The sequence below is a fragment of the Protopterus annectens genome, chromosome 6.part1 (genome assembly GCF_019279795.1).
Source record: "Protopterus annectens isolate FY-2018-M chromosome 6.part1, PAN1.0, whole genome shotgun sequence".
In the NCBI taxonomy this organism is placed as follows: domain Eukaryota; kingdom Metazoa; phylum Chordata; order Ceratodontiformes; family Protopteridae; genus Protopterus; species Protopterus annectens.
Window position 1 is genome coordinate 156,440,070 of NC_056738.1, and position 13,611 is coordinate 156,453,680.

Genomic DNA, 13,611 nt, shown 5'->3' on the forward strand with positions numbered 1-13,611 from the left:
AAATCTGATCTGTCATTAGCTGTGCAAAAGTTTCTGAGAAAAGGTCTACGTTCTTATCACTTTCTTAGATTATCCAACTTGGTACCCCCATTTCACACTGAGAAATCATTATGTGAGTGTGTTTGTTTGGGTGTGTGGGAGTGTGTATGCATGTGTGTGTACGTTCATATAAGTATGTGCTCTGGAAAGGTAAATATGCCTCATCAGAGACAAAACTGAATGATGAGTACTTTCTAATAAATACCTAGGCAGACAATCGAAATAAACCAGATTGTGAATGGTGGTGAGGATCTAATGTAAATACAAATGTGTAATCTTAACCTTTAGGATGCTTGAAAAGTAGAGATGAGATGAGATATGGACTTGCATTTCGACTATTATAACAAACAGATGTCCATAATTGGTAAGAACACTATACAGGTATGTCATGAGTTGTTACCTGGAATATTATTTCCTACTTTGTGTGGCAATAGTTTCCTAAGGAGCAAAACAGAGTAGAGATGGCTCACACAATGGCAAAAATGTTCATGAAACATGGAATCAAAACATCTTGTTACTGAGTACTGAATAGTCTCATTTTCTATAACTTGTAGAAAAAGTGAGAGAAAGGTGTATCATTATAAATTTAGATATATTCAACAGGCACAAAGGGTTACATGGTAGTAAGATCAGAGACCTTTGTAATGGGAGATATTTAGGACTGGAACACTTAACAGTAGATTACAAAAAAGTAGGCTGATAGTTCATGGAGAGTGGTGCTTGTGTTGAATCATTTTTTAATGGATACAGTGGAATCTTGCAGACATATGCAGCAGAGAAAATGCCCATCTTCATTACACAGGCAAACATAAGTATTGGAACAATCCTTTGCAAAGGAAGAAAAAAGTTAACATAAATCATTATCATCATCATTATATTTATCATTGTCAAACATGCTTTGGCATGGTGTACATAGTAGTTATTATTTTCTACATTTGTGAGGCAGCACTATAAAGTCTTTTAATTGTTCTGCTTAGCTCTTTTTGGACTTTTTTCCTTTGATGAGCAGTATAACATTCCATATTTTTTTGTTTTGCAGTGGCTGCTAACTTGCAGAAAATAGTCGACGATCCAAAGACATTTAAGTCATTAACCTTTAAATTGGTAAGAAACATTTAAATTCAGCTTTAGTTTATCTTGCTTGAAAAGTAGTTATTCACGCATTTGCGGTCATCATTTTGTCCAGATTTGTTCAATTGCTAAATGGTTGTCTGTACTGGCATATAAAATCAATAAAAGTAAAAAAAAATTGTAACATAATACATAAGTAATAGAGAAGAAAAAAAACACTGTTTACATCTTGTACTACATATAATTATATCAAGTGCACAATAGAATCAGCCAGGTCAGGCAGGAAAGTGACAATAAGATTCAAGGATATGGTTGAATTTTTAAGAATATCATCATGTTTCCATGCAAATTTATGCAGACCTAAAAGAAGAGGCATCAGGGGCCCAGTTTTGAAAGACTTACCCTTAGTGAAAGTGACTTACTTTAAGTGTAAGGCTGCTTTATATATATATATATATATATATATATATATATATATATATATATATATATATATATGTATATATATATAAGCCTTACACCAGAGTAAGTCTCTTACACAGAGAGCATATGTTTTGGAATCTGGCCTCAGATGTTGATCCTAAAATCTAACCAACCTAGCCAGTAAACATTTAATTGCCCTCACTTGATAATTCCCCATTTGTTTCACAGCATTGTTTGCATCTTACAACTTTTACCTAGTTTAGCTTTTTGGAAAATCCCATCTTGTATGGTAGCATATGTCAAGTAAACATTTCTGCAACATCCCCTTAAATGTCTTGCCCTTCTATCTCATAATAAAGCTTTTTATAGCCATTATAAGCTGACAAAAATCTTTGTTTTAATTGTCTTTTTACTTCTTTTATCAACTACCTGACTGTGAACTGTTTGAACAAGCCAGTGTCCACATGCACACATTGATTAAATCTACCGCCACTCCACTGATTACTTCCCACTTTGTTCTTCTCTTGCCCCATCCCCCAGGCACCTTAAAGTTTGTTTTATTTTACTGTACTGAGGACTTAAAGGGAGAAATAATCACAAATGTGAACATGAGTAGGAAGGTGGGAAAGGAAATTAGATAAAGGATGCACTGGGTGATGCATTAAGAGTATGACTATAGAGAGAATAATATGAGTGGTTAAGGTAGGTCTAACCCAGTAACAGGTACACCCTTGTCAGGAACATAACCAAACAATTTATTAGGTGACATAAACACATACTGTAATTCAAAGCAAGTTTCACTGCTACTCTACCCAAGTAATTTCAGCACAAAGTCAATTTCCTCACTGGCAAAAAAAAAAAAAAAATCTCACATTCCTACATATAGTACACAATCCACTATACTCAAGGTACACTTCCTGACATTGACTTTCTCAGGAAATTCAGCCATCTTCTCTATACACCAGCCTCCTCCTCAACACTCATTTACCAGCCATCTCACCTCCTTACAGATGTCCGTTCTTCTTCATCTCAGTCAAAGGTAAAAAATTGCACCATTACTTGATGAAATCCTCCCTGGATGCACCAACATGAGCAGATATCTGTCTCTGGTTCATCTTGGACTGTAGAGAGTACATTATTCAGTCACCTTTCTCCATATCTACAACATCTGTTTCACCTCAAACTCTACACTTAACCTATGGAAAGGTGCCTAAGTTAACCCTCAACTAAAGCAAAAAAAAAAAAAAAAATTAAAACTAAAACCTCCCATTTTCTCCCTATTTCCATCCTGTCAGCCTCAGTGAAAATTGTAGAAAAGATAGCACTAAAAACAGCAGTCCATCTATTTACAGTATTACCATGTCCTATCATTAGAACAGCATGGCTTCTGGCCTCTGGCCAGGATGGAGTGCTGTGATTCTTGAGTTGAGCGGGATAGATATCATGCTTTTCATGGACAATGATCAGCTAACAGGCACCATCTGTATAGACTTTATTCATTATTATGATCTGATGCCATCCTACTTAATCACATTTGATATTGGAGTAAAGATCACCACAGTAGTCTGGTTCCAATATTACTTCAATATCAGGACTTTTAGGGTTAAGATTGACTTGTATGTCTCCACAGATGCTCTCTCCTTGCTGACGGAGTACCATAAAACTCCATTTTTGCCTCTCTATTTCTTTTGACATTTATTAATAAACTTCCACTTGACCTGCCCAATCTCCCACTATGCATACATGCTGATGATATAGTGATATAAAGGACAAGCCATTGTCACTCTGAGCAAGAGAACACATTTCATCATGACCTACTAAACCCCTCATCTTGTTTAACCTTCAGAAATATTCTCCTCAATGCCAATAAAACAAAATCCATCCTTTTTTGTATACATAAGAAACTAGCAAACATTCCCTCACCAGTAAACGTTCTTGAACTTCACAATAACTAAATCAGGACCAACACATACTTTGAATTTTTAGGTATTTAGCTTGACCAGATGAGAGACTTTCAACTTCATATAGAGAAACTCAGATCTACAATTAACCAGTTATTCTTCTGGTCTCACAGGATCTCCTCCTACCTTTCCCAAGCCTACAAGCGTCTCAATAGACAAAGGAATCCTCTTTGCTTGGTTATACTATGGATTGCTTTGAATTGTGTCAATTTCTAGTAAAAACATTATCATCCTCCAATCTGTCTCTAATGAAATAATGTTGCTTTATCTGTAATTCCCCAAGAATTGGACAGCATTGTAAGACAGTCAAAAAACAAAGTTGTTCCCAACTAAACAAAGGCCCAACCACCTTGTAGGCTCTTTCTCTTCAAGCTATTACATCATGGCACCTACTTCCCCTTGCAGCCAAACTAAACCCCTCATCTTGTGTTCTGCTACATATAACCTTCAAACTTGTCATAATATGGTCCTATTCTGTACCCTCCCCAGAACTAGAACACAGTGTACTAATCAGAGTTGTTCCTTACTAGCAAGCAATCTTTGTCAGTCATTGCCCAACTACATCAAAGACCACACTAACTACCCTGACTTTAGACACCCAGTTCAAATCATATCTAGCCAAGCCAATTCAATGCAAATGTTAGTCTTCTTACCATATTACTTAACATTTCTCACACCTTTCTTACTATTTGTCCTTCATTTGGTCTGGAAACCTATGCATACTGCAGCAATTTCCAGTTATCAGTGTGCTCCCAGTGAGCAGTGTACTTTGTGAGTACTTGTACATTACTAGCCTGCCTGACTGCAACGTTGTGTAGCATATTGGATTGCTCTCAAGTTTGTTAATTATGCCATTTACTTTGGGTCTAGTCTGTATAACATCATTTTTTTATTGCTGCTGTACATTTTTTTCTCTTAAATTACCAGAGTGCAATTGGTGTAAACAGATAATAAATCAGTCAGATGTGACTGCATTTAATTTCATGACTCATTACAGACTTTGACAGATTTATTATAGCATTAACATAATTATGTTTCTTTAAAGTTTCTTAAAAGACAATGCTAGAGATTGCAAAGCATACAAAATACTTCAGCTGATGGAGTAATTAATCAGCTTTTCACTGGGCAAAGGAGCCAATTCTTCTGAAATGATTGCCATACAAAAATAAGAAGACACATTGTATTCCATTGGTACAGTCACTGATGAGGTAGATCAGACAAAGGACTGTTCATCAAGAATCAGTTTTGCATAACTTATAGCACACACATTCTCAGATATTTTATACGAGTGACAAAACAGGAAAATGTTTAATTGTTTTTAAGCCTTACATGGGTTGGTGGTGGTCTTCATTTGGATAGAGGGGCTTAGATTTTCCATAATGAGTCTACATTGGATCATTAGTGTACCTGTCATTGTGATTCAATATGCCATGTATAGTCAGTCAACCACCAATCTATCCAACATGAAAAAAAATACATATAAAACCATTTATTTTGCAGGAGATCAAACCATCTGCACATCTCTATGTATACAAATTCTGGAATCACTACAGTGGTGAAAAGACAAAACCTCCTTATCCCACTGTTACATGATATTACAAAGTAGCACAGTATATCCCCAAAAAAATCAGCAAGCCCCTTGCACTCCCCATAACTTGCCATTCTGTAAATATCCTAACTCAAAGATCTCACAACAATCGGGGAAAGATCAAACCTCCTTAACCAACTGTTACCCAGTCTTGATGAATTGTGTTCTCCAGTTCCAATGAAACAGGTAATCAGTGCAACACACCCATTGTATAAAATATCAAAAAAACTACCATCACTGGGCAAAAGGACTTCCTCCATAATCATTAAATCTTCCTTGTTGAATCGTCGTGACTTTTTATGTCAGTGCACATTTCAGACTGGACAGCACAGACTTTACCATCTTAAAGACATGATCTGATCAGTTCAATATAATGATCATGGCAGTAGCTATAAAACTTTTTTTCCTCATCGACTGCCACCTGACAGGTCTTCTACTAAGCTAGTCGTGAATCATTGAATGAACTAAAGCCAAATACCTTCTGTCTGTTTTACAATCTTCTACAAAAGAATGGTAGGATGTTGGAAGATATGTTTCAGGGCAGTCTTGTCTAAGCATTTGTCACTAGTCCCATAGCAACCTTATAGATTCATCAACAACAGTATTCCATCTGGCCTTAGTCTTCACAAAGGACTGTAATAATCTGTCATTGTAGTAAAAGGTCTATAATGGAAATGCAAATCGTGAATTTTTCGCAGTAATTATCAAGAAAACTAATTTTTACACTTGTATACTGGAGATATCACATTATCTGGCAAACACAAAGTCTCCTTCAAAATGTATTTCCTTATTTGTATGGGGAAGAAAAAAATAATTTTAATAAACCTACAGCATAAAAGCAAGAGGAAGTCCTGACCAAATTGTTACGTTTCTGATATCCAAACATTAATCACCCTGCAAGATTTCATAATATTTTTCATGATGAAATCAGAAAATGCCTGCAAAAAATTCCATATTTGCTAAAGAAAAGCATGCAAAGAACTTTTTTGCTAATGGAGGATAGGCAAAGAGTTTCTGTAGCCAAGATCACACATCACTTTAAGGCTATCCCTACCAGAGTGCAGTAGGAAAATGATTTCCTCCAAGTCTATTACAGGGTAGACAGGGAGATATTTATTGCACTGTGAAGCTTCTTGTTATTCTAAAAGAGGAAAAGAGAACAGGAGTCATATTTATCATCTGAATGGCAAAATCGTAAAGCAAACAGAATAGGTAACAGTTCAAGTTTTACAAATCTGCAAGTCCACTCCAGGCAGTAAACTACAAACCATGTTTAAATAAAGTGTGATTAGCCAAGACAGACAGGAAATTTTATTTTCAGAACTGCACATGCAGAATTTGAAAAGTGTTTTTTTTTTTTGTGCAGTCATAGGGTATAGTAGAAGGCATTATAACTAATGAGATGTGCCCATAAAGAACATTACCCAGACTACTCATTAGACATGCCTACCCACTGTTTGCCAAGCTGGTGGAAGACAGCATGAGGCTGTACACTTTCTTTACATGACTAAAGCAGACTTTGTGAATTTCACAGTTCAGTGACCTTCAGCAAAGCAATTTCATTGTACCTTGCAGTGTGTTGTCCAAAGCCAAAGTGGGAGGATATTGTAAGTGGTTAGCTTGTCATGCACTGCTATGATATATAATATTTCATTTGCTGCACAAATGAGATGTAACACAGAGTAGGAGCATATAAAATTAAGTCATGTATGCAGCTGATTTTATATAACCAATGTGGTGAATGCATACAGCAGTAATGGTCTGAAATCATTTAAATGTGTGACTTGGCGTGACTTTCTCACCTTTGACTCCTCCTAGGTTACTGCTTCACTTTGTAATGTACTTTTCTGCTAAGCTGATCTGTTTGTTACAGTGCATGAGTATACAGGAAAAAAATGCTCTTGTTACTTTTCTTCTGCTCGCAGAAGCAGCGGGACTTTACTTTGGATTTAGGAAGCAAATTATCTTTCTGCAAGAAATGACATTCCTTTGCTGTTTATTTTATAGATGTTCATAGACAAAACATTTCCAGAGCAAAAGTCATAATCATTTAACAGATTCATTTAGAAAGAATACTGTTTTCTCTGCACATTTCAAGCTGTGAGTTTGCACAGAAATGACTATTACCTACATATTTTATCATCAGCATCTTATTAGTGTGGATTAGTCTTGCAGCTTTGAGCAATCAGTTAGAACTGCACTACAGCTCCTGTAAATGGATAAAATTAAAGTTGCATTCATTACTGCAATCATTTCAAAATGCTACAAAGGGTGCATTTCCCAAGGACATGTTATGAATTAGGGTGTAATATAGGATTCATTATGATGTAGATTGTTTTTTTTTTCATAAACCAAATGAAGTAAAATCAGATGAGTTCACCTGCTTACTTTGAGTATGTTCACATCTGTTGCATTTTTTTGAAGAAGTGAAGGTATCAGAATCCTGCAGTGAAAATGTGACAGTGTGATCTTCAATTGCAGTCAAGTTGTATCTCGTTTAAACAACTTCTGTACTGAAAATGTCAAACATATCTTTGGCGGGATTCTTAGACATGGTTTGCCTAACACACTGCATGTTTGACAGAAGGGAACTAAATCCTCCCAGATTTGATTCATAGCCATAGGCTTAGATGTTTTGCAGTAGTTCTAAGTAGCTGCTCACCAGAAATAAGAACTGCATGCACAAAATACGCTAAGGGCTGATGTTTGCATATGGGCTATGGTATGATGTAAAGTTCAGTGAAGTATAAAACAGACAGCAAATTATCTATGTATGTATTTATATAAATGTGTTAATTGGGGTAGAACACTGATCTACAAGGACCTATATTGGGGTCAGCCCAGAAAATGCACACAACAGTATACTCACAGATTTGATTAAAACAGAAAAACATTTTTTTAATTGTACACTATTGGTATTGATAAGATATAGTGAATAATAGCATGCTGCATTACAGTGCAATGATAGCTGTTGACCAGCAACAGAAAAAAAAACTGTACTGTCCAACCAACATGCCTATGGAAGCCTGCAGATGATGGAAGGTATTGGACCTAACAGAATGCCACTAGAGGAACATACTTCCAGGATACCTCCACAGATACATGCAGGCCCTCTCAAACATATAAACATATTACAAACAGTTGTTTAAAAAAAATACCTGTGTAGCCAGAGGTCACACCTCATAAATAAGATTTAACACTTGTAGAAATATAAACAGATAAAGATGCATGCGCGCACACACACATACACACACACATATATATATATACATATATACACTATGTGCACAGACATACACAGAAAGTTTGAATTTGTGTCTATCTGGTGTTTGTCTGTTTATGCTGGTTTATGTATGGCCTGCAGTGCTGACTGACCTCAACCCCCTGACAATCACATTATCATGCAATATCTGGGCACACAGATATCCTGAATTCCTGCGTAATAAATATACTGATAATTGTCTATTGGACAGTGCACTGTTCTCTTGCAAGACACACTACTGCTGATGTGATATGCATCTTGTAATGTTTGCTGGGATGCACTTTGTGACAGTACCCAGTGTGCACTGCAGAAGTATACTACATTATGAATATGATCAGTGCACTGTAAATTTCCCACAGATGCCCATAGCTCCAACAATGTCAGGGGTAAGATTATTTTCATGAATCTTGTGCTCAGGACTACAGGGGATGGATGAGGTGTCATCTAATGGTGTATTTAGTATATATGGCAGATCATGCCTGTGAATCTAGCTTCTTATGTCCTGTTTCTGGAATTTATAACCTATTTGAAATATGTGTTCAACTTACCATACCGGGGAAAGGCTCGGGAGACCACATTGCCATACTGAAGATATATCTGCTTGTTACATACTCCACAGCCAGTGATGCATCTCGGTCATGGAATGAAAAAAAAACATTGCTGGATTCAGAATCAAGCCTGTACTCTTGCCAGACTGAAAACAAGATTACAACTTGAGACATTTACAAATGGTATCCTTGCTACAGCAGCATAAATGCTATGTTACTAGTGCACATATCAGTGTTAAAAATGTTATAACTATTTTCACTATTATTTACCGTATATTTCTTAAAACAAAATCATCTTTCACCGTGGAACTGTCTGGAACATGGACATTTGAAGATTCAAAATGAGGTACACTTGAGAGGTATGGATAGCACTCCAATGGTGGGCACATCTTTCTCGAAGCAAGTATACAAAGTACAGCAGCACTGTAGGCATGAGTCTTAAATGGTACTTAAATAGTACTACTGGATTACAGTGCTACTTAAGAGCTGCACCTACAGCGCTACTGTATTTTGTGTCACTCTGCCAGAACAATTTACACACCACTGCAGTGCTACCATGGATTAAGCTTCAGTAATGCAGAAATTTGCCACAAAACACACACATTTTATGCAGAAAAGCCATAAAATATGAGACCAAATTTTGGGCATTCTCCAAAAATCTGGGCACTTGAGAGGCAAGAAAAAGCCCCCCCCCAGGGCACATGCAACACACACACACACACACCATAGCTCTCATCCAGTCAGGGACAAATCTCAACAGAATCATAGATAAATCCAAAAATAATCAGGGACTCTTTTAAAATATTAGTTCTACTAACTTGAGAAGTCAAAGAAATCTATAATTATTGCCATTATCTATAAATTGTAATTCACCACATATTCTCCAAAAGACACTAATTTTAGGAGGGATTAAGAGGGACAGAGCTAAAATTTGAGTTAAAAATTAGGGATGTCCCTGAAAATGAGGGACATCTGAGACATAATCCCCCCACACACAATTTGCTCAACATCCACACATCAGACTATACCCACTCACACAGTAACACAAGTAAACACACACACAGTCAACCCATTTTCACTCTGGCTTACATCAATCTTGCAAACCAAACACACACACCACCATTACACACATACAAATACTCATTCACGCAATTGCTTCACGTTTTTCATTTCACACAGGCACAAACATCTCAAATACCAGCATTGCAGTCATGCAAACATTCATGCATGCAGTCGCTCCACTTTTTCATTTCACACAGACTTCTCACATGCTGGCATTGCAGTCATACAAACAATGACATACACAGTCACTCCACTTTTTCAGTTCACACAGGTGCAAACATCTCGCACACCAGCATTGCAGCCATACAAACACTCATGCATGCAGTCACTCCAGTTTTTCACTTTACACAGGCACAAACATTTCGCACACACCATCACTGTTGCCATACAAACACTCATGCACGCAATCTCTCCACTTTGTCATTTCACACTGGAACAAACATCTCACATACCATCATTGCAGCCATACCAGCACTCACACATGCAATCACTCCACCTTTCCACTTCAAACAGAAACATCTGACACACCAGCATTTCAGGCATACAAACCTTCACACACAAAGACACAATTGTTCTCCTTTCCTACCTCATTCAAACAAGCAAACAATGCCCAAATACATATGGAAAACTTACCTCAACCACTGTAAACTCTGGAAATGCACAAAACAAAATTACCAAGAAAACCACCAACGATATCCACTGCCACTTGCAACCACTAATGGAATGAGTGGGACCTGTTTTGAGTCTGCACTATATAGCAGTTCTACATACATGCAGATGTAAAATGCAAATTGCAGTTAACTGGTCCTAAACTTTGTAAAGTAACATGACCAGTTAACAGAAATAAACTATATGTTTATTTTTTTTTCTACCAATGCTTTGGCAGGCCACAGAAAAGGCATTTGTGGGACACCCATTGAACAGCCTTGATCCATAGCATTCCTCCTCCTTAACCCTATGTTTAAAAACTGAATAGATGAGCAGGCTTGTGCTTAGACTGAAGAGTATAGTTGATTGAACCAGTGCCCTGTGCCAGTACTACAAACTTTCTTGTGCCAGTACTACAAGCTAATGCCCCACTCCCTCAGCTCTTTAAGAGCAAGAAAAAAAAGTCTGCACCTTCTAGTGGCACACCAACCAGGTGGAAAGATACACAACATGACCCCCCCCCTCTCTTCCTGCCCCAGCCAATCAGGTCCTGTTTCTGCACCCTGCTGCCAACAGTCCTGCCTTCTCATTTTGGTAAAAAAAGAAATTATTTTAAGTGTAGCAAACACACAGAGAACTGTGGCACTCAGGTTTTAGGTAAAAAAAAAAAAAAAAAAAAAAAAATATATATATATATATATATATATATATATTTTGTTTCTCTTAAAATGTAACAGACTACTTGCTACAGTTTATACTATGCACTGATTGCTGCAGCACTCAGGTTTTATATACCGGGAAAGTCCAACTGGGACAGAGCCAGTTTTCAGCGGAGGCTCGGGAAGAAACACTCGAGATGCATGTCTTTGGAATGTGGGAGGAAACAAGATCACCCAGAGGAAACCCACCCGAATGCAGGGAGGAAATGCAGACTCTGCACAGAAGACACCCCAACCACGAATCGAACTAGAGAACTTCTTGCTGTGAGGAGACAACACTAACCACTGCACCACTGTGCTGCCCAGTTCCACTTACTACTATAAACGATTCTGGTGGATGGCTTCTCAGGAGAAGAAGAAAGGATATGCTCAACTTTGACAGTTTGGGATCTCTGGCCATCATGTTCACAAGAAATTTGGCTAGATTCCAAACTAGCATTCCAGCATTGCATGGCAGCTTTTGCTGACATGGAAGTTATGCTTTGACCTGCAGAAACAGACATTCAACTGTTTGGTAATGAGGGATCATGAGAAGAGTACTTTGACTTCAGAGCTGACTAATGTCTGCTTTGTTTCATTATAAAGTGGTTCTTAAATGTAACACAGATGAATCACTTTATACAAAAATACCTATTAATGATTGTGGCCAGTGTTGGAATAATCAATAACGTCATGTAGTGAGAATGGCATAGTATTTGAGGGGAGATAGCACAATGATTTGTGAAATGAAAAAGTGCAAATGAATGGGACATAAATGGAGCCACATAGTCTGCACTAAACATGTCATAGATCATTCACAATCCTGTACTATGAGGGTATAACAAACTGAAAATTATAGCAGGGAAGTAATATGCATTTATCCCAAAGCATAGGTATTGGCACACAAACAAAAGGCCCAACTGAGCACTGGAATCACTGCACTTTGAGATGATAGTCCCTAATATACAAATACAACAGAACAAGCAGAAAGGATTTGATGAAAGACTGTGCGGTGAGGTAGCATGTTGGAACTAACAAGATATACAGACAGAATTAATCTGGCTTTGGACAGCAGTAGATGCCAGTTAGATACAGACAGTAAGATATTCTGTTTGTCCACAACATACGGAAGTAGATCAGGCTTTTCAGGCTTGTTGGCTGTTGGTGAAGCACCCCCAAGAGGAGAAAACGCTGAGAGAAGAAGGGAGCCACTTTTGAGATTTTAAGTATTTTTTCTCTGTTTATTTGCTAAGTTTTTCTGCATAGTTGCCTAGTTTGAGCATTTTCTGGCTTGTTAAACTTGATTTTTGCATTAGTAGCTGTATTTAGAGCACAACCAAAAGCTGTTTACTGAATTTCCTGTTTGCACTTAATTTTAAAATCGTTTTTCTCAAAACTTGCATATTTTCTGTCTTTGACCTAGCACTCTTGTGTGGGGTCATTTACTGCACTGTCATAACTTGATATTACTTGTGAACCTCTGCCATCTCTGAAAAAACAAAAACAAAAACAAAAAATCTTGCTTTTTCCCACTTTTCTGAGATTTAAAAAAGTTCAGTTACAGGCTTGCTGTTCCTGAACTGTTTGTAAGTTTCTGTGAGGCCATTTTTGCTTGGGCTAAAGGAAAGTCTCTCTGTTGATCAGTGCCAGTGAAAAACGTTGAGCAGCTCCCCTGCCCCCCGTGGGAGTGGTTACTGACTTGAAACTGTAGTTTTATTGACCAGTAGGGGTCATTTCCAAAACTCCTTCATCTTCCTCTCTTAAAACCTAGTTGCCTCGTGGGTTTGGCATCTTTTCAGGCTTGTTGGCTGTTGGTGAAGCACCCACCAAGAGGAGAAAATGCTGAGAGAAGAAGGTTGCCACTTTTGAGATTTTAAGTATTTTTTTCTCTGTTTATTTGCTAAGTTTTTCTGCATAGTTGCCTAGTTTGAGTATTTTCTGGCTTGTTAAACTTGATTTCTGCATTAGTAGCTGTATTTAGAGCACAATCAAAAGCTGTTTACTGAATTTCCTGTTTGCACTTAATTTTAAAATCGTTTTTTCTCAAAACTTGCATATTTTCTGTCTTTGACCTAGCACTCTTGTGTGGGGTCATTTACTGCACTGTTATAACTTGATATTACTTGTGAACCTCTGCTATCTCTGAAAAAATAAACAAAAAAAAAAAATCTTCCTTTTTTCCCACTTTTCTGAGATTTAAAAAAGTTCAGTTACAGGCTTGCTGTTCCTGAACTGTTTGTAAGTTTCTGTGAGGCCATTTTTGCTTGGGCTAAAGGAAAGTCTCTCTGTTGATCAGTGGCAGTGAAAAACA

General features: G+C 37.3%; 1 protein-coding gene across 2 annotated transcripts in view; it reads left to right on the forward strand.

The window, feature by feature from the left end:
• The window catches only part of STK39 (serine/threonine kinase 39), a 2,138,083-nt gene that overhangs the window by 2,051,430 nt on the left and 73,042 nt on the right, over positions 1-13,611 (forward strand). For both annotated transcript variants that reach the window (XM_044075594.1, XM_044075595.1), the window contains one exon: positions 1,079-1,143. In XM_044075594.1, coding sequence (XP_043931529.1) covers positions 1,079-1,143 — 65 coding nt within the window. The remainder of the gene's footprint in view (positions 1-1,078; positions 1,144-13,611) is intronic.